The 23,182-nt window shown below is 35.9% G+C and overlaps 1 protein-coding gene across 2 annotated transcripts in view; it reads right to left on the bottom strand.

Annotated features, from left to right (window-relative positions):
* Positions 1-23,182, bottom strand: part of SLC30A9 (solute carrier family 30 member 9) — an 88,624-nt gene that overhangs the window by 20,292 nt on the left and 45,150 nt on the right. For both annotated transcript variants that reach the window (XM_004764078.3, XM_004764076.3), the window contains 6 exons: positions 19,106-19,173; positions 16,793-16,895; positions 7,607-7,662; positions 4,431-4,566; positions 1,402-1,441; positions 282-353 (listed from right to left, as the gene is read on the bottom strand). In XM_004764078.3, coding sequence (XP_004764135.1) covers positions 282-353; positions 1,402-1,441; positions 4,431-4,566; positions 7,607-7,662; positions 16,793-16,895; positions 19,106-19,173 — 475 coding nt within the window. The remainder of the gene's footprint in view (positions 1-281; positions 354-1,401; positions 1,442-4,430; positions 4,567-7,606; positions 7,663-16,792; positions 16,896-19,105; positions 19,174-23,182) is intronic.

Here is a 23,182-nt window from a genome sequence, read left to right as displayed (position 1 = left end):
GCTGACAGTAACTGAAATTTAAAGTCAAATTACTTTCTCTGGTTATAAAAAGATGTATAGAAAAACTGTAGGTCACTTCAGTTAAAATCCAAATATAAAGTATTCATGTTCCTATCACATTACATTTCTCTTTTTAAAAGAGATGATATATAATGTAAGAGCCACACAGAGAAGACATCAAGATATATTTTGTACACCCCTATAAGGAAAAAGCAATAGTACTGGGCAATTTTAGAAAATAAAGGAGATGAAGTAAAGCACCTGGCTTCTAACATACATACCATATTTATAAAATGACATTCCTTTGGCCCGAGCACTCCTACGAAGTTCATTTACAGCAACAAGAAGTGTTGCTGAAAGAAAAGCATTCATATCAGCAAGAAAAAAACTGCATGCCTCCAAATTTTAAAGACGGCATCTCAAAATAAATGGGTACAACACTTTAAATAAACGCCAGGGTTGTCAATAAAGGAAAGTTCTATATTAACTAGTCACTATCAAGATTCCAATTATTGTTAAAACGAAAGGAATCCCATATTTCTAAACCGTAATAATTTAAATATCATTACCACCACCTTAATGACCTTAATTTATTGGACAGCACTAGTTGCAGGCACCACACTAAACACACTTTTGATCCTTCTGACCTTTTGAGACAGTGGTGTTATCACCATTTTACAGACTGTCAAAGATTAAGGGAACACAGGATTGGAAATGACAACGTATGGGAAGTAAGCACACTATGAACACAGCAATGAATCAGGCAGTTTCCTACATGATGTAGTACTTCTCTGTCATAAAACTTGCTACAGCTGAAACCTGCAGAAACCTGGAAATATTTTATTGCAAAGAGTCAGCTTTCTATGATTAATATTACTAAAACCTTCCCAAGGTTTTATGTTTTAAAAAATTTTATTTATTTGTGAGAGAGTGAGAGTGAGCGAGAAAGAAAAGTAGAATACAAGCCAGGGGACAGGCAGAGGGAGAGAGAGAAGCAGACTTCCCGACTTCCCACGAAGCAGGGAGCCCAATGCAGGGCTCAATCCCAGGACCCTGAGATCACAACCTGAGCTGGAAGCAACTGCTTAACTGACTGAGCTACCCTGGTGCCCCATTAAAAGATGATTTTTAAAAATTCAATATATAGGTATGTTTTTAGGCTCCATTCCAAATGTTCTGAGGGTTATGATTAAGATACTCAAGAGCAAAATAACAGCTTTTCCCTTGCCCACATCCATTAGAGGAATAACATAGTACATTATACAAAGAACTTACTCCCTCGAAGTAGATTCCTATTTCCATAGTTTTTCTTTAATCAGTGGAATTTAGCAATTTATAAAAATGAACTGCTGAATATATATTACTAAATTAAGAATAAAGAGATACTATAACAGTACATACCTCCTTCAGATGCTAATGATCCCGCTAAAATACAATATGCCTAGAAAATAAGTATTAAAATAAGGTGTAAGTTAATATTTCATTAGAGAATCACAATGATTCATGCATACAGTTTATAATGTTTAAAATGCAACACAAATTTAAATCCTAGCCAGATAAGAATCGTGATGCGAGACAGCTCAAATGAAGGCAAGGAAATAGATGGTATATCTTCATAAAAGGAAAAAAATAAAAGTTAAAAATCTGATGGTCATCTCATTTTTTAAGGCTTAGAAGAGTAATCTGTCCACTCTACAGAATGTTATACCATGACCTAAGTTAAAATCATAACATAAGAGATGAAAAAATTAGTATAAAAATTTTTCTGAAGTTCAAAATGAACACAAACATTTGAAATCTGGGGTATGGATACCAGGATATAGTAAGATCCATTCCCACAAACCATAAGAGACCCTTAATCTCAGGAAACAAACCTAGGATTGCTGGGGGTATAGGGGAGGTGGGATAGGGTGGCTGGGTTATGGACATCGGAGAGGGGATGTGCTATGTGAGTGCTGTGAAATGTGTAAGGCTGATGATTCACAGACCTGTACCCCTGAAGCAAATAATACATTATATGTCAATAAAATATAAATAAATAAATAATCCTTCCCTCTCTGAAACTCAAAAAGAAAGATCCATACACATAACTATGTAACTTCTGTTCTGGAGTTTGTCTGGATGCCCAGTACCAATCCAGATTCAGAAAGATAAGCAGTTATAAATAGTAATCAATTTGGGATTACATCATCTTCCACGCAGTAACAGGACACACTTGAATTAAATAAAGAATCGCAAAAAAGCTTTAAACCAAGAGACAACCTAGCAACTTGAATTTTTTAGTTTCAATGAAATTCAAACGAAACATATGTAGAATTTTCAGCATTATCTTTTTGGAACCCTGGGTTTCCCTGAAATAGAAGTTTGGAAAATTCTGAGCCTCATCTAATACTCTTATAATTCTGTTAAGGAAACTGAGATGTCCTAGGGCTATGTGATTCACTTGAGTACATAGAAATGATACCAGGGTAAGAACTAGAATATGGGTTTTCCAGTCTCAATTCTAGGCTCTCTCTACTGAATGTTACTGCCAACCTATAATAGAATTTGAACAGCTTAACTGCCCAATAATTTTTTTAATCCTCCTATCTCCTTCCTGAAAGGATTTAAGACACATTTATCACCCAATAAAGGGAAACAGCATATCCCAGCAAAAGATTTCAATACTTAATAAACATAAACTGGTCTATGGTACATTGAATTTATTAACTGAAAGTCATAGTCTTATGTAACCTCATTTAGCTGCAAAAAGACTGAAGAGCCTCTAAGAGTTTTTTTTCTTAATAGGCTCCACACCTACCATGGAGCCCAGCGCAAAGCTTAAACTCAGGACCCTGAGATCAAGACCTGAGCTGAGATCAAGAGTCAGATGCTTATGTGGCTGAGCTACCCAGGCACCCTGAGCATCTAGTAGGTTTAAAACTTATATGCAATTCAAAATTTAACTAATTTTCATTAACCACTTAGTCTCTGTGAAGTAATACAGATGAATACTATTAGAATGAGGTATCTATAAAGCGGCTGAGCATTTTCAGAATGGAGGAAAAGATGTTCAATGAGATTCATTCCAATTGAGAACAAATGAGGGTGTAAGTACTCCCACATTCCAAAATGAGGTGCTACACCATCTCTTCAGGCTTTGCGTAGAGAATGCCCAGCCCGATTTTACAACTCCTAGCTCCATACCACTTACCCATGAGGAAGAGCTAAGGTTAAGGCTAAAAGTGAAGAATTCTTTGAAGAAAGCTATTAAGCCATTAAGATTGTTCAGAAAGCTGGATGTGTGTCCCTAGTGTTTAGAAGAGAATACAGTGAACTATGCCTAATGCACATATAAAAATAAATTTATTGACAAGTCTACTGATACAGATTGTGTCAACAGAGTAGATGATTACATCTGAAAAACAAACAAACAAACTGCACTCTCCCTGAGAGGGTAATAAAGATGCCTGTTTTACCACACAGGGCCCAAGGAGAACTCTGAGTAAGAGTCTCTTAAAAAGAGATCAACTGCCCAAAGAGCCTTCTGGAAAATGCAAGGCAACCTCAGCAGAAAGAGTCTGGAACTACATCGTAAGATGCAGAAGCTAAGAGGGGATGTCACATGACCAATCTGTGCTTGTCAAAGGAGCTAGAGTCAGAATGGCCACACAGGGTAATTATCAGGAAGGCTCCAATGAGAGAAAAAAGCAGCTTTAAGCATCCACAAAGGCCAGAGGAAACCAATGCAAAATGATGCTGGTGCCGGTAAAGTAGTACTTTTCTGTCTTCTGTCCCTACCTTTGATGCTGCCAGAGGCAAGCTCAGGAGTAAGAGAGAAGGGCAGAAGCCCTAGCTAGGAAAATCTAGGTGACCATGCTCCCATCCTCCCATTTCCCCAGTACAAGCTTCCTACCTACATGAGTGGAAAAAACATCTTTAAATACAACAATTCCAACTTATGACTATCTTGTGGCACTGGATGTTTTAAATCCTGACAGATGATTCTTGGGACTAAAAATGAACAGAGATCTTCTTGTTCTTCAATATAACAAGAAATTAATGGAACTGCCCAAGATTTTAAGCCAGGAGTCAGTATTTAATGATTGTACATAAAGAGTTACTCTTTTTTTTTTTTTAAGATTTTATTTTTACATAATCTCTATACCCAACGTGGAGCTTGAACCCCCAACCCTGAGATCAATAGTCGCACACTCCACCAACTAAGCCAGTCAGGTGCCCCTGTACCTGTAGAGATACTCTTGTTCAACATCATTGAACCGTATGAATTTAGAGGTCATGTGTACTCATGTTCTAAAAAACACAACTACAGACACATAACCCTTAATTAGAGTCAAAAAGGCATATGTTAGTCCCTTTCTTTAACATCAATATGACAAAGGCATTCTCCCATACTTATATTACTTGAAAACTGGCAGAAAAAAGATTACCCATAGAAGGGATTCCATTGGTTGAGGATTAAGCAATCCCATGATTCCGTGGTACCAAGATAATCCTGCACCCATCATGAAAATACCAACACCACTAATTAGCGAAGCAATATAGCGCATATTTGAAAATCCATACCTGAAAAATAGAAAAAAATTGTATACAAGAAATACAAATCATTTTACAATATATGTTAAATAAGCCAATGAAAAAGAAAATAAAAAATTTCTTATAAAGATGTTTATGGTTTTATATTAAAATAAGTGTATCAGTTATATTATTTAATATTAAAATGTAAGTATATCAAAGTTAAAATGTAACTTCAATCAGAAAATAACATATAAAGGCAAAAAAACCTGCAAGATCTTTGAAAATATAGAAAAACAGAGTGAATATGACTGAATTCAGGTATTTGCTAATCCCTTTTCCAATAGTATGTTTTGATTAAATACAGTCAATTTACTATTATGCACAAATACTGATAAAATTAATCTTTTTAAAAATGCATTCAGGTGCTTAATGGAGAGGATGACATTTAAATTACCCTGTAATACAGTTTCTAACTGAACATTTGGTCTTCTTGCCTATAATTAGATGTTGGATACCTGGGGCTGGTTCTGAATAGTTTAACACACTATTAACTTCTAACTATTATTATTAGGACTATGAGCTTCAGTTTTCTGGGTGTTTTTATGGCAAGTTTTTTTTTTTAAAAGTCTCATTTATTTTTTAAGAATCTTTGGTCAATATGTGTATTATCTTCTATTATTGTATGTACCAATAAAATACTGAGTTTTAAGAAGCTCAAAAACATGACATACTTTATGAGGAAAGCAATCACTCATCAATAAAAATATTTCCTGGGAAATTTACTCCCAAAGCCAAACTCTGTGGCACCCTTCTGGCAGATGCAAATTTAAACAACAGGTCTTAATTAAAACTGCTTTTTAAAATTATTTTTGCAAATATGTAGTAATCTTGCCATAGGGAATTCTGTTTATAGATGTGAAAATGTTCTACTGCTTGATTTAGAAAAACTTACTTTCTCTAAATGTTCCCTCAAAGTAAAATAGGATATATATATTTATATTTATTTCAGTTAAAGTAAATTAAGATCTAAATTAAGTTCTATTACTTTCCTTCTCTATGTTTTCAAAAAATTGTAGGTTCTTATTGAAAATTTTAACTATGTAGATCTTCATCATCCCATATTAGTCATCAGCCACAAAATGCTATTTAAATTAAAGTTAAACAATAAAAATTGAAATGTAGTTCTTTACACTAGCCACATTTCAAATGCTCAACAGCCACATGTAGCTACTGACTATCATACTGGAGAGATATAAAATACTTCCATCACTACAGAAAATTCTATTGAGCAGCACTAAACAGATTGTTGAAAACACCTTAAAAAGAAATCTTCACAACCTAAAACTGTAAAATTTTATCCTGTTTTTAAAATTTTGGTGTATAAAACTAATCAGAAAAAAATTCTTTTCTTGACACAGTAAAATACTATAATGATGTTAATAAGTAGATAAGAAAACTAGTTGTTCTCTGTAATTGCTTACTGATAGTTCGAAGATATTCAAAATACACTACTGTTTATAAAAAAAACAGTAGTGTCTTGAGATGCCTAGGTGGCTCAGTTGGTTAAGCGTCTGCCTTTGGCTCAGGTCATGACCCCAGAATGTGGGATGGAGTCCCACATTGGGCTCCTTGCTCAGCAGGGAGCCTGCTTCTTCCTCTGCCTCCTCTGCCTGTTCTGCCTGTAGATCTCCAGGCTTCTGCTCTCTCTCTGACAAATAAATAAATTCTTAAAAAAATAAAATTTAAAAAGTAGTGTCATGTTTTTGAGTAAAAAATGGCATTTAGGGGCGCCTGGGTGGCTCAGTGGGTTAAAGCCTCTGCCTTTGGCTCAGGTCATGATCCCAGGGTCCGGGGATCGAGCCCCATATCGGGCTCTCTGCTCTGTGGAGAGCCTGCTTCCTCCTCTCTCTCTCTGCCTGCCTCTCCCCTCTCTGCCTGCCTCATTGCCTGCCTGTAATCTCTGTCTGTCAAATAAATAAATAAAATTTTTCCCAAAACAACCCCCAAAAAACAAACAAAAAAAGGCATTTATATAAAACACAGAAATAGACTCCTTTACAGAAATAAAAGTACATTATTTTGACCTAAGGTGGATCAAATTTTATTACTGAAACTTGTTAAATAAATGATACACAAGGAATTCTAAAGTATTATGGGAGCACCTGGGTGGGTAAGTCATTAGGCATCTGCCCTTGGCTCAGGTCATGATCCAGGGTCCTGGGACAGAGCCCCGAATCAGGCTCCCTGCTCAGCGAGAAGTCTGCTTCTCCCTCTCCTATTCCCCCTGCTTGTCTTTAAAATAAATCTTTAAAATCTTTAAAAAAAAAAAAAAAGGATTAGGGGTTATGTTAGTAAAAAAAAAAAAATATATATATATATATATATGTATCTCAAATAACTGATGTGACTCAATATAAAAGAATACTCATTTTACAAATAAACAATTTTGAAATGTTAGCAGAATACTAAGTCCCAATAGAATTAAAATACATTAAACATGAATTTCATAAAAGTTTTCACTAAAATTTTATTTTTATTTTTTTAAAGATTTTATTTATTTGACAGACAGCACAAGTTAGGCAGAGTGGCAGGCAGAGGGAGAGGGAGAAGCAGGCTCCACTGAGCAGCGTGCCCAATGTGGGATTTGATCCCAAGACCCTGGGATCATAACCTGAGCTGAAGGCAGCTGCTTAACAGACTGAGCAACCCAGGCATCTGGTTATCATTAAAATTTTAGATTCAGTGCCTCTTAGTCTAAATGTAGAATAAAACTCTAAGATTAATATATGTGTTTTGCTTTTAATTATCAAATATGAAGAGGACAAGATCTCTATGCTGTTACAAAGCAAAAACATAATTTAAAAACAAGTTTCAAATTATATCTTGAGTTTATTTTGACATTGTGGTTGAATCCTGTATCTTAGATACTATTGTGAAAGAAATGACCAAATCTTTAATACAAAAATGCAGATATACAAATTGCAGGAGACTTCTAAAATTCAACTGCTTGTATTTCAATGACTTGCTGCCAAAAATAAAATAAAATAAAATAAAATAAAATAAAATAAAATAAAGGCAATGTCCTTACGGATGAGTAGGATCTGGTGTTTGAACAGACTTACTGATGCCCACTGCTAGTAAACCCTATGGAGAAGAAGAAAGGATAAATAATTATTAGCAAGATGGAGAGTATAATAGAACTAATCTGGAGTGTGCAATCTGACAAAAGCAAAGAACTACTTCACACGCACATACACAACAGCCCAGCAATTCCGGTTTTCAGTCTTTACCTTAGAGAAATAAAGATTAACCCTGAGGGGTTCAAAACACCATTGCTTATAAAGAAGAAAAATGTGAAAGCAAACCTAAAAATCCATCAATAAGGAATGGCAAAATAAATTATGGTGGTGCCAAACCACAGTTACTTCTCCAACAGTTTAAAAGAATGAAGTGGAGACACAGCTTTCTGTACTGACATGGTAAAAGCTCCTACACATACCATTAAAGTGGAAGAAAAAAAAAAATCAAGTTTAGGAACAGTGTGTAAAGTACAAAAAAACTTACGTCGTTTTTGTAGACAACATATAATATAAGGTATAGGAAAAGTTCTAAAAGAATACACATTCAACTGTTTATACCTCTGAGGAGAGAAGCAGGATTAGGATAGTAGGTGATAGCTGGTATTTTTATAGGAAAAATAACATATTGCTAAATAAACAAAAGATAGTTAAAATTTTAAATACCATACATTGTATACAGATACACACATTTCTACGAACACTTCAAAGCTATGCAAAGGAAGTACACATATCAATATATACAGAGCAGTGATTATTGGGGCATAGAAAGAGGGAATAAAGATGTAGGGTTAATTACAACTAAGATTTTATTTCTTTAAAAAAACAAAAACAAAGTAAATATGGCAAAAATACCAACATGTCTTTGATTCTAGTTACCACCTCTCTCTCCTTCCTTCCATCCTCCCTGGACTCGATCTTTTCTTCCTTTCCTTACTTGGTTTCTCAATTGCATCTTTTGTTAAAAAAAAGAGTTATCCACAGGAAACTCCTGATATTAGTATGCTTGTTCCTAGCAAGTCCTTTCTATTCTTTTTTTTTTTTTTAAGATTTTTATTTATTTTATTTATTTATTTGACAGAAAGATATCACAAGTAGGCAGAGAGGAAGGGAAGCAGGCTCCCCGCTGAGCAGAGAGCCAGATGCAGGCCTCGATCCTAGGACCCTGGGACCATGGGTCCAGGGGCGCCTGGGTGGCTCAGTGGGTTAAACCCTCTGCCTTCGGCTCAGGTCATGATCTCAGTGTCCTGGGATCGAGCCCTGCATCTGGCTCTCTGCTCAGCAGGGAGCCTGCTTCCCCTTTTCTGCCTAACTCTCTGCCTACTTGTGATCTCTCTCTGTCAAATAAATAAATAAAATCTTTAAAAAAAAAACAAACTACCTACAAGATGATGGCTTTTCAGTGAATCAAACCAAGAAATGAGAGCAAATTAACACAGAATTCTTTTAAACTTGTAAATGAAATTGAAATATTCATTAATTCACACTGTGTATATATATGCATGTGTTTATAATGCTTACAAAATAGCCAATGGGTATTCATTATTTCTGAAGTCCTTAATATTCAGGTTGGCCATGCAATGAAGTGTAGGATAACAAGTTGTTCATTAACTGAAATGTGGACCAAACTTGTTAGTTTTTCCTATAAAAATAAGATGTCACAGAACATCCCTAATCCTGTCCGCCTCACTCCCCACAGGGGTAGGAGTAGCAGGAGATAGATTTCAGACCTTTTTCTGCACAATTACAATGTGTGTGTGTATACATAAATAAATATACATACTAATATATATAAAGATATATACGTATCAGTTATATAAATATAACCTACATCTGTTTGGTTTGCAGCATCATGAGTATTAATATCTACTGGCTAAGAAGTATTATAAATGCTTCCCCCTCCATGATTATCCTTTCCTTTTTTGATTTTTCCTTAAGTATCATACTATCATGCAACTGCTTAAATGTTACCTTGGACTATCTTTCTAGTTGTTTTGACCTCCTTACAGAAGACAAAGCAAAGTCTAATTTCTCCTAAATATTACATTATAAACTCAGGTGTTCAATAAGTTCCTATCAATTAATATTAGTGATGTATTACATATTATTTAGCAATAAAGTTTTAAAAAATGAGCTGCCACAGAAGTTGCCAACCTAGGTATCACTAGAGGCACAGTCCAAATCTAAAACTTGAGGTCGTTTAGTCTCTCAGAGGTAAAGAAAAAAAACACTATAGTTATAAAAATATTCAAACAAATTAATTTTTTAGTAACTGAAAGTTTGTACCTTTTGACCACATTCACCCATCTCACCCACCCCTACTTACTCCCTGTCTCTGGCAACCACCAACCTGTTTCTGTCAGTTGGGGGTATTTTGATTTTATTCCACATATAAATGAGATCATTCAGTATCTATCTCTGTCTGACTTTATTTCACTTAGCATAATGCCCTCACAGTCCATCCATGGCAGGATGGACTTTTTTTTATTCTTATGGCTGAATAATATCCATGCATGTGTGTGTACACATACATACATTTTTTTAATCCATTCATCTATCAAAATCGACATTTAGGTTGTTTCCAAGTCTTGGCTGTTGTAAATAATTCTGCATTGAGCATGAGGGTGCAGATATCTTTTCATAGTGTTTTGTTTCCTTTTAGATGAGAATTCCAGAAGTGGAACTGCTGGATCATTTGCTAGTTCAATATTTTTTTTTTATGAACCGCCATACTATTTTTCATAGCATCTGTACCAATTTACATTCCCATCAATAGCATACAAGGGTTTCCTTCTCTCTACATGCTTGCCAACCCTTGTTATTTCTTATCTTTTTGATAAGTCCTTCTAACTGGTGTACGGTGATAGCTCATTGTGGTTCTGATTTGCATTTCCTTGATGATTAGTGATGCTGAGCACTTTTAAACCCACTGAGCCACCCAGGTGCCCCCTGATGCTGAGCACTTTTTCATGTACTTTTTTGGCCACTTCTATGTCTTAGTTGGAAAAATATCTATTCATATCTTCTGCCCATTTTTTAATCAGATAGGACTTTTACTATGGGGTTGTAGGAGTTCTTTAGAATTAATTTTTAAAAATATTACTATACTTCTAAAATAGTTTTATTTTGTTTTGTTAATAAGCTCCAAGCCCAGTGAAGAACCCAATGTGGGGCTCGATCTCACAACCCTGAGACCATGACCTATGACAAAATCAAGAGTCAGATGCTTAACCAACTGATCCATCCAAAGGCCCCTAAGATAGTTTTCAAAAGACCATAAGAAATACAATTTCCATCTACTCAGTAAGGCCCCGTTGAAATCTTTTTCATCAAAGCCATTCTGACCACTTTAATCAAGACAAACTATTTACCAAGGATTCTCAAAGCACCAACACCACATGACTTTAGCACTTACTTACCTCTGTTGCTGCTCGATCTATTACAAAAATTAATTTGTTTTTCTAGTTAGAACACTAGCATTCTCATTGTAAAGAAATCAAATAGAACAGGAGAGGGAATCATTTAAGAGTCTGATGGATATTTCAGACTATCTTCATACATACTTGTAAACAGTTTTTTAATGTTGCTTTTGTGAAGATATTTGTGCCAGATTTCAGGGAGGGGTGTGTGTGTGTGCTTAAAAAAAGATTATTACAATCTACATCACATTTTTTTGCACTTTATATTATGGAAACTGTCAACCTACAGAGAGATGGGTAAAACATTTTTTAAAAACCCAACAGAACATTTCAATAAATTCAACTCATCCATTGCTTAGCTTTAATAATTGTAAATATGTAACATATCTGTTTTCTCTGATCCATACCCACACCCCCCATGAATATTTAAGTAAATTGGAAGCTTCATGCCATTTCATCTTTAAATATTCTACCTGAATGACTAAAACTCGAAGGCATTTTAGGAAATTCAGACACAATACTATTATCATACTTTTAAATATTAATACTAATTCCTTAACATTTTAAAATATACACTCAGTAATCACATTTCCACATATGGAAATTCTAAATTTGTGGTAAAATGCACACACAATGAAATGCAAGAATCCTAAATATACAGCTCTTAAAGGTTTGGCAAATCAATACCCTTGTAACATATTTTCCCATCAAGACACAGAACTTTTCAATCACCTCGGAAAATTCCCCTGTACCTCTTTTCAGTCAGTCTCTCCCAACATCAGAGACAACCATTTGCTGAATTTATAAAATTGTTTTTATTTTACTTCTAGTAGAGTTATTAGACAGGGTTACATTAATTTCAGGGATACAATATAGTGAGTCAACACTTCCATACATGACCCAGTGTTCATCGTAAGTGCCCTCCTTAATCCCCATCACCTCTTACACCCATCCCCCACCCACCTCCCTTCTGGTATATATCCAACTACATATACAGCCAACTACATATCCAACTATTCAACTATTAGTTAAGAGTCTGTTTCTGAGTTTGTGTCTCTTTCCCCCCTTTGCTCATTTGTTTTTTAAAATCTACACATGAATGAAATCATATGGTATTTGTCTCTCTCTGACTGATTTTATACTCTCTAGCTACAATCATGTTGTTGGAAATGGCAAGACTGCAATCTTTTTATGGCAAATAATATCCCAAATATATATGTTTATATCCCCCACAACTTCTTAATCATTCATCTACTGATGGACACTTGGGCTGCTCCTGTATCTTGGCTATTGTAAATGCTGCTGCTGTAAACAGAGGGGTGCATGTATCCCTTTGAATTCGTGGTCTTGTATTTTTTTTTTGAAGATTTTATTTTTTTTATTCAACACAGAGAGAGCACAAGAAGAGGGATCAGGAGAGAGAGAAGGCAGCTCCCTGCCAAGTAGGCAGCCCAATGCAAGGCTTGATCCCAGCGTCCTGAGATCATGACCTAAGACGAAAGCAGACACCGAATGGAATGAGGTACCCAGATGCCCGTGTTCTTGTATTTTTTGGATAACACACAGCAGTGCGACTACTGGATTATAAGGTAATTCCATTTTTAACTTTTTGAGGAAATGCCATGCTGTCTTCCATAGTGACTACACCAGTTTGCACTCCAGTACACAAGCATTCCTTTTTCTTCACATCCTTGTCCACAATGGTGTTTGTGTTTTTGATGTTAACCATTCTGACAGGTGTGAGGTAGTATCTCACTGCAGTTTTGATCTGCATTCCCCTGATAAGGAGTGATGCTTAGCATCTTCTCATGTGTCTGCTGGCCATCTACATATCTTCTTTGGAGAAATATCTGTTTATGTCTCCTGCCCATTTTTTAATTGGATTCTTTGTTTTGGGGAGTGTGGAGTTGTATCAGTTCTTTATATATTTTGGAGACTAACCTTTTACCAGAAATGTCATTTACAAATATCTTCTCCCACTCAACAGACTGCCTTTCAGTCTTGTAGACTGCTTCCTTCACTGTGCAAAAGCTTTTTATTTTGATGTAGTCTCAATTCTTTGTCAGAGAAATTACTGCCTCTGTTCTCTTCTGGATTTTTATGGTTTCAGGTATCATATTTAGGTCTTTAATGCATTTTGCATTTATTTTTGTGTACATTGTAAGAAAGTTGTCTAGTTTCATTCTTTTGCATGTAGCTGTCCAGTTTTGCCAACACCATTTATGGAAGATACTTTTTCCCACTAGATATTCTTTCCTGCTTTGTTGAAGATTAATTGACTGTATAATTGTGGGTTTATTTCTGGGTTTTCTAATCTGTTCCATTGATCTATGTGTCTATTTTTGTGCCAGCTCCATACTGTTTTGATTAATATGGCTTTGTAATATAACTTAAAGCCTGGAATTGTGATACCACCAGCTTAGGTTTTCTTTTTCAAGATTGTTTTGGCTATTTGGGGTGTTCTGTTGTTCCACAAAAATTTTAGGTTTTGTTTTAATTTGGTGAAAAATGTTGGTATTTTGATAGGGACTGCATTTAAATCTGTAGATTGCTTTGGGTAATACAGACATTTTAACAATACTTGCTCTTCCGATCATGAGCATAGAATATCTTTCCATTTCTTTACATCTTAAATTTCTTTCATCGGTATTTTACAGTTTTCAGAGTATGGGTCTTTCACCTCTTTGGCTAAGTTTATTCCTACAGACTTTATTATTTTTGGTACAAATGTAAATGTGATGGTTTTCTTAATTTCTCTTTCTGCTGCTTTGTTATTAGTATATAGAACTGCAACAGATTTCTGTATGGTGATTTTGTATCTTGAGATTTGATTTAATTCACTTATCAGTTCTAGTAGTTTCTTGGTGGAGTCTTTAGGATTTTCTATATATATCATGTCATCTGCAAACAGTGAAAGTTTTGCTTCTTCCTTATCTATTTGGATGCCCTTTATTTCTTTCTGTTGTTTGATTGTTGTGGCTAGGACTTCCAGTACTATGTTGAATAAAAGTGGTGAGAGTGGTCATCCTTGGCTTGTGTCTGACCTAGGGGAAAAGCTCAGTATTTCCCCATTGATTATGATGTTCCCTGTGAGTTTTTCATGTAAGTACTTTATTTGTTGATGTACGTTCCCTCTAAACCTACTTTATTCAGGGTTTTTATTATGAATGGATGTTTTACTTTACTACGTGCTTTCCCCCCATCTATTGAAAGGATCATATGGTTTTTATCCTTTCTCTTACTGGTGTGATGTATCACACTGATTGATTTGGGAATACTGAACCACCCTGGAAATCCAGGAATAAATTCCACTTGACTGTGGTGAATGATTATTTTAACGTATGGTTGGATTTGGTTTGCTAGTATTTTGTTGAGGATTTTTGCATCTATGTCATTAGAGGTTTGGACTGTAGTTCTCTTTTTTGGTGGTATCTTTATTTGATCGTGGTATCAGGGTAATGCTGGCCTCAGAGAATAGATTTGGAAGTTTTCCTTCTTCTATTTTTTGGGATAGTGTCAGAAGAATAGCTATTAACTCTTCTTTAAATATTTGGTAGAATTCACCTGTGAAGCCATCTGGCCCTGCACTTTTGTTTGTTGAGAGTTTTTTTTCTCCCCCCAAGATCTTATTTATTCATTTGAGAGAGAGAGAGAGAGAGAGCAAGCGTGCGCACGAGCAGGGCAGAGAGGCAGAGGGAGAAGCAGACCACCACCCCCAAGCAGGGAGCCAGATGAGGGGCTTAATCCCAGGACCTGGAGATCATGACCTGAGCCAAAGGCAGATGCTTAATCATCTGAAACACCCAAGCAACCCTGGAGTTTTTGATTACTGATTCAACATCAGTTTGTTCAAATTTTCCATTTCTTCCTGCTTTAGTTTTGGTAGGTTAATTTATCCATTTCTTCTAGGCTATCCAATTTGTTGGCATAAAATTTTTCATAATATTCTGACAGTCTTTTGAATTTCTGTGATACTGGTTATTTCTCTCTCATTTGTGATTTTTGAGTCCTTTTGTTCTTGATCAATCTAGCTAGAAGCTTATCAATTTTGCTGATTTTTTTTTTTCAAAGAATCAGTTCCTCAGGGTAGCTGGGTTGGTGAAGCATCAGTTGGTGAAGATCTGACTCTTGATTTTTGACTCAGGTCATGATATCAGGGTTGTAAGATCAAGTCCCATGTGGAGCTCCATGGTAACAGTGAAGTCTGCTTAAAATTCTCTCTCCCCCACTACTTATGCATGGCAACCACGCTCTCATTAAAAAAAAAAAAAAAGGACCAACTCCTGGTTTCACTGAACTATTTTTTCTAGTTTCTATACCATTTATTTCTGCTCTCATCTTTATTATTCCCTTCCTTCTGCTAACTTTGGGTTTTGTTTTTATTCTTAATTTTATAAAAATCTTTCCTCATTTGCACATTCAAGGAAAGGAATTAAAAATCCCAGTTTATGGGCCCCTGGGTGGCTCAGTCAGTTAAGCATCCAACTCTTAATTTCAGCTCAGGTCATGACCTCAAGATTTTGAGATCAAGCCTTCTGAGATGGAGACTGTGATCAAGATTGTGAGATGCTCAAGATTGTGAGCATCAGGCTCCACGCTCAGCAGAGGGTCTGTTTGAGGTTCTGCCCCTCCTCCCTCTGGCCCTCCTGCTGCTCATTCTCTCTCTGTCTCTAATAAATAAAATCTAAAGAAAAAAAAGAGTCTAATGTGAAATCACTTTAATTCACTAATCACTTGTGATTATTTTATAGCTTTATTTTTTTCAAGACTTTCTTTTTTGAGAGAGAGCGAGCATGCGTGCACATGAGAACATGAGTGCAGAGGAGGAGCAAAGAGAGAGGGACAACCAGACCCGACATTGAGCATGGAGCCCAGTGTGAGGCTCGATCCCAAGACCCTGAGATCACAACCTTAGCCAAAATCAAGAGTCAGATACTTAACCCACTGAGCCACCCAGGTGCCTTATTTTATAGCTTTATTCAAAAAACTTAATTGGTCCTTATAGTCATAAGAAGTCATATTCAGAGACCAAATTTCTACCTAATGATAAGAATCTCTTCTACAAAAACCTTTGCCCAACACTTAGTACTAATAATCTTATACTTCATATTCCATTGTTGTAAGTTCTTAAAGCATAACAACCTGCTTTAAAATCTGATCAGGGGCACCTGGGTGGTTTAGTCAGTTAAGCATCTGACTCTTGATTTCCGCTCAGGTAATGATCTCAGGGTTATGAGATCTAGCCCTGCACTGGGCTCCATACTGGGTGCGGAGCCTGCTTGAGTTTCTCTCTCTCCCTCTGCCCCACTCCTTACCCACTCACCTCATTTTCTCTCTTAAAAACAAAAGTAATAAAGAAGATCCTTGATTTAAAAAATAATAATAAAATACTATGATCAATTTCTATGTACTTCACCATCAAAAGTAAAAACAACTTTCACTTTATTCCTCAAGCCAACTATAGGAATCATTCTGTTTTGTTTTTTTTTTTTTAAAGATTTTATTTATTCATTTGACAGAGAGAGATCACAGGTAGGTAGAGAGGCTGGCAGAGAGAGAGAGAGAGAGAAGCAGGCTCCCCGCTGAGCAGAGAGCCCGATGCGGGACTCGATCCCAGGACCCTGAGATCATGACCTGAGCCGAAGGCAGCGGCTTAACCCACTGAGCCACCCAGGTGCCCCAGGAATCATTCTGTTTTTAAATAGGTCAACTTTCAGATTAAAGCCTTAAAAAAAAATTTACTTTAAAATTAACAAGAAAAAATCTTTTACACCTTACCTGATTACAAGTATCAGATAAAGAGTGTATAGCTTCAGAGAACATACTTGCTGAACCCGTATAAATCCAGGCAAGAAATTTAAAGAAGCAGTTTAATCCATTGCTAGGAGAGAAAGATAAAACAATTTAGCATAGATTTTGATAAAAATTTCTACCAAAAGCTTATTTGAGTACGTAAACCTCTATACTAGATTCTGCTCCAAGTAAATTAAAAAGAATCTCTAACCTTTTAAGAATTTATTATACTTCAGGTAACAAGGGAATAAATTTGAAAAATACAGATTATGATATCATTAAATATTCCAATGAAGAAACATGATATGTGTAAACAAATTACTTAAGTGTATTTTGAGAACTGATGAGAAGAGAATGTTTTATATTTGGATGAAGTAAAGTTAAGAAGGAAATTAAGTGTCTAATGTAGGTGAAAGAGATCTATACTTGATATTGTCCAGCATACTAATGACAAAACCAAGACTTTGGTGAAAGTCTAGTTACTTAAACAGGCCAGATGTGAAGGTGCCATATGCCAGAGGTGAAAACAAATCAAGACCAAGCAGTCTCAGAGTCACACTAGAAGATAATAGATGCTAAAAATAAACAGCTAGCTGTTCAGATTCCAACAGTAACGACTGGCACCACTCATCTTGGGCACTACACTTAGCCACTTACCATGTTTTACTGTAACACTATTATTATATAAATACTAATATCCTCATTGTATAAATAAGGAAACTATATATCCCCTTCCAGCTACCCTTTCTCCTCTTTTCTACTTCAAATAATTTCTTGAAAGGATTGTATCTCCTCTTGCTGTCTTCATTTTCCACATTTTGCGTTGAGTCTTCGGTCCATTTAACAATGGCTTATGTTTCAGATACCTCGATTATTATTAATAGCACAACTGTTTCTTGCCACTAAATTCCTGAAAATACTTTAGTATTTTCCTGAATCCCCCAGAAGCATATGCCACTATTTTCTTCGAAGACTGTCTTCCTTGGCATCCATGATATCCCTGATCTTCTTTCATTCCAGATTTGCTTTCCTTTCTTGCTTGCTTGTTCCTCTTCTTCAGTCTCCTCTGCAGGCTCTTTCCTCTACCCATTTCACAGATGTTCACATTCTTCAAGGTTTCCTCCTAAGGGATTTTTCTTCCACACACTTCATACACATTCTCCAGGTGATCTTTAATTACTCCTATGGCTTTAATTATCATCTCTATATCAATAACTCTCAACTCTAAGTCCCTAATCCAGCTTTCCTTGTGAGCTTCAGACCAACCTATATCAAAAATTATTAAGTACCTATTACGTACTGGGTATTACACTAAGCAGTTTACATATATTACATACACTCTTCCAATGAAGAAAGTTTTAATTGCTAACCTCACGTTACTGATGGGAAGAACTAATGCTGTTGACCAACTCCACTTGGGTGCCCTACAGGCAGATCATTAAACTCAAAACTAAGCTCATCATTTCCTTTTCTGCCACCCTGCCCCTCCTTCAAGTGCTCCTTCTCTCAGTGATGATGCCGTAGCTATCCAACTGTCCAAACCAGAAGCCTGGGCACCATCCTTGACCATGTCTCCTAAATATTTCTTGGACCTAAACATGCCTTTCCATCCCTACCTTCATTATCTCAGTTTAGTGCATCATTGTCTCTTCTCTGCATTACTGTACATGATGTCCTCAAGTCTAGTGTTGCTCTAATCCTTAAAGATGAGAATTATGAATTCTATTTTTGTATTTCAAGACCCTACCACAATTCGTGACATGTCATATGTATATATTTTAGAAATAAACAAACTAATGAATTATGGAATTAATACTTTTAAATATCCTAAAATAGATTAATCAGCAAAAGAGAAAAAAGAGAACAATAGGAATCAAGAAGACAGAAGGAAAAAGAAGAGGCACAAATATCAGTTATGTTCTTCCAAGATAAGTGGGGCAAAACAACAATGTAAATATTGTTCAGTGGATATGACCCAGGCTTGTTTACTCAAAAACTGATCTCAGCCAATTCACCTTTCTAAAAAACTTCTATCAACTCCAATGAAAATAAAAGAATTTTCAGAGAGCAACTATTCTTAGATCCTAACCACTCCAAAAACAGACCCAGCACAAGCACGGATATCTATGTGGACTCTTCCTTCAACACTTTACTGACAAGAATTTAAAAAGGTTCATTCAACTTCCTTCTATAATAACATAAACATCTAACTCTTCACCTAAACACCAAGTAATAAATTTTTACATTCACAGATACACACATTAAAAATAATATATTTTTATTTTAAGTGGTACTTACATGCAAATGGCAACCATCACCACTTTTCCTGGCCCTTTAAAAAAAACTGATGTCGTCCTGGACCGTGGCTATAAAAAACAGACAGACAAAAACACACAAAAAATCTCTAAAATTTCCAGAGAACAGTTTGATGCTTATAAGTGATCTGACACACCAGAAAATATGTCCTCTATCAAACCCTCTAAACATCTAGATTTAGTTATTTGCTTCCTTTTCTCTAGAATCTGCATGTTAAAAAGTGAGAAGACAGAAATTGAGAGCATATGTGAATCTCTTTCCAAAAACTTAACTGTCTCTTTGTAAGTAATTTCCTGCCTGTTGCCAGGAAAGATCTGCGGTGGTTTCACAGACACTAGGGATAAAATGATAAAAATGTATTGAACTAAAATCGATACACTCTAAAATTTTTCCACTTCTTGAGCAACTTAACTTTTAAGGAACAGTCAAAGCCAAGTTTGCTTCTCCAATTTAACTCCTTATTACTCTCTAAATACCAAAGACCTCAAGTGATAATGTTGAATTCCAAAACAAACCAAAACAAAAGAAACAAGCCAAGTAAAGAAAGCTATTTATCTTGAGTTAAAGGTAGTTTCGCTGTTTCTTCAATGTATACTTTGTTTTTTCTCCTGCTTTGTCCTCTCCCTGGAATGCTAGCATCATCTTCTACCACAATTGGTCTAGCTTTTACTCATCCCATTGCATGTTAGGCCAACTGGTACTTTTCTATTTAAAGCCATTCTTGGTCAGTCACAGAGAATACTCACTTGGCTGCACATTTATTATTGAACTTTACATTTCTATTAAAGCACTTCATATAGTCTGCCTTATGTCATTTATTCAAGAAATATTTATTGTGCAACTACTACATGCCTGGCACAATTCTAGATGTTGGGACCTGACAGTAAACAAGAGTCCTGCCTTCACTGATCTCACAATTGAGTCCAGGAAGATAGAGAATAAATCCATAAACAAACACATAACATCAGATAATAATAAACATAATAAACATAATAATACAAATAATAAACATAAATAATAAACATAATGAAGAAAATAAAACAGAATGGAGAAGATCATGTATGGGGGGAGGGTGTATGTGGAAAGGGTTATTTTAGCTAGAGTATGAAAGACGTTCAAAGATGAGAAGGCAGCAACCATGAAAAAAATCTGAAGAATGGTTTCAGGTGGAGTATACACACAGGACATTTAAAGACGTGGAAAGAAATAAGCTTGGTGTGTGGAAAGGACAAAATAAGCTTGATGTGACTAAGAGCATAGAAAGCAAGGAAAATAGTAGGGATTGAGGACAGAGAAGGGGGCAGGGACCATATTCCACAGGATTTTGGAAACTATGGTAAGGAGTATAACTCTTGTTCTACTGGCAAAAAGAAGGCACCATGATTTTAAGCAGATATTTGGTATAGTCTAATTTGGGTTTTACAAAGACATAGCTTAAAATGGAGAGAAGAGGGACGCCTGGGCAGTTCAGTCAGTTAAACATCTGCTTTTGGCTCAGGTCATGATCGAGTCCCACATCAGGCCCCTTGCTCAGCAGGAACAAATTATGGGGACAAAGCAGAGATGGAGAAAACAATTAGGAGGGTAGTCCAGGTGAAGGACGGTGATGATTGAGACTAAGGTTTCAATAAGAGGCATGGTGAGCAGAAGTTACATAGGTATCTATCTTGGAGAAAATGCCAGTTGGATCTGCTAATGGGATTTAAACATAAAAGAGTCTATAATGAATCTCTAATATTTGGAGACTGAGTAAATAAGCAGAGGAGTTTTTTTGCAGAAGAGATGAAGGAAGTGAAGGTATTAATGAAGTCCAAGGAGAACCAGGAGAAAGACTACCTTAGGCTCCTAGAGAACAAGGTGTTCCAAGGAAAAAGAATACTTCTGCTGGTGACGGGCACTTGACTATTCCTTCCCTCTTGGATTTCCATGAGAAGAGACTTCCCCCCTCCCGATACTGGTGGCATCCCCTCCTCCCCAGTGGTTGTCTGGGGGTTGACTAAGTAAGTTTACTAAGGTAAATTTAGAAGAGAGTGCTGGGCATATTTATGAGCTCCCTCCTTTATTTTGGGAGTTGGTAGACATTCTCTTCTGTTCTTTCACGGCTCTGTATTTGGACAAGACAGGTAGAGGTGTCAACAATTTACTGGTTAAGTCTAAATCAGAGGAGTCTTGAGGTGCCTGGGTAGCTCAGTGGGTTTAGCCTCTGCCTTCAGCTCAGGTCATGATCCCAGGGTCCTGGGATGGAGCCCCGCATCAGGCTCTCTGCTCAGCGGGGAGCCTGCTTATCCCTCTCTCTCTCTGCCTACTTGTGATCTCTGCCTATCAAATAAATAAATAAATAAATAAATAAATAAATAAATCTTTAAAAATAAATAAATAGATCAGAACAGTCTTTAAGATCTAATGTAATGGATTGGAACTCTGAAAAACAGATGAGGAAAACAAATAAGGAGTCAGATTTCAGGTTGTTACTGGGGTCATGCCATGTAAGAGTTACTTACTTCTTGGTAAGTCACCACAGCTTATGGCAGTTTTGTTCCCTTGCACACAGACCACAATGGCCCTGAAGAGGGACAAATAGCCCGCACTGAAACTGCAGGTCCTCTAAGTCAGGCTGCTGCAGCATACACTTGGATTCTATAGAATTTCTATAGAATTGGCTGGTTATTGCCAAGAAAGCTGAGGTGAGATTTCATATCAGGAATTAGGAGAGAAAAATGCCTATTTAAATTTCTTCTCACTTTTATAGTGTTTTGAAGTCAGGTCTGCAGACGAGGATTTTAAAAAACACCTCCTACGTTCCCTGTGGACAACAGAACACAAGAGAGAGCTTCTAGATTTTAAGTGTTAAGGCCAGCTCTTGACAATGTGCAATTAGATGCCCCCAAATTCTCTTTTGAACTGCCTCCAGAGCTAAGACCAGGAATTAGGCAGGAAGAAACCTTATCCATATGATTTTACTTGAACTTAGATTTGCAAACCATAAACGCTGACCATGGCTGTAGATTTTTGAGTTCTATTGTTTATTAATAAATAAAAACTAGAGTACATTTGTTTTATTATAATGAGAATGTGCTGTGTCCTTTGGCTGAATAAAGAAAAACAAAACTCCAAAAAATTATTTTAGAAACAGTAAAAAAAAAAAAAAATGCAGAGAGATAAATGAAAAGATGCTGTTTAAAGTGGAAGATGAGAAATATGTCTTTAGAAGAAAGGTGCAAGAACTTTTGGGATAAACAAGACAGACAAGGAAGGAAAATGAGATCTTAAAAAGTAGAATAAAATGTTTTAAGGAAAAAAAGATTTACGGAGCTCAAATAGCTGATAAAAAATTATTACAGAAAAGGTGAAAACACGTTGGTTGTTAGATCAGAAATAGTGACAAAGTCTAAGGAAAAGCAAGAGATCTACAAGGAGCCAGGATTCACAACACCCTTGGGAAGCATCCTATTAAAGCCACCCATAAACTCCACAATAAAAGCAATTGGAGAACTGACCCTTAGAGAGCAGAATGGCCAACACGCTGGAAATTACTGAAACTGGAAGATGGGTTCATCAAATATTTTTTCTACTTTTGTATATATTTGAAATTTTGATAATAATTTTTTAAAATATTGGAACAAAAACAGAAAATGTGGCAATATTTCAAAAACGACTACCAGCAAATCAGCATAAAATACTCAAAGCACTACTGACACTTCAAAATTATAACTGCAAGTGGAGATAAAGGTACTTCTAATGCTCTAAAGGACTATCACAAATAATTTCACAGAATTAGAATTCTAAGGAAAGGCACAAGAAAGGAGAAGTGTATTAAAGGAGAAATGTATTAAAAGGACATTGAGAAATTAGATATCAGACAGTTAGATACTGTTCTAATAAGAGAATGAATATTGGCAGACCCAGAACTAGTGAGTTCATATATATCACTACTAGAGTTCCTCTAATACAAAGCAAAATATCACAGAAAATCAAGTGGATCAAAAGGTGGGGGGAGTAGAAGAATTTCATATTTAATTTAAAAATATTAAGTATTTAACAGGAATAGCCCCATATATT

Source organism: Mustela putorius, unplaced genomic scaffold (assembly GCF_011764305.1).
Source record: "Mustela putorius furo isolate JIRA1106 unplaced genomic scaffold, ASM1176430v1.1 tig00000083_pilon_pilon_pilon, whole genome shotgun sequence".
NCBI lineage: Eukaryota > Metazoa > Chordata > Mammalia > Carnivora > Mustelidae > Mustela > Mustela putorius.
This window is presented reverse-complemented; position numbering and strand designations above follow the sequence as displayed.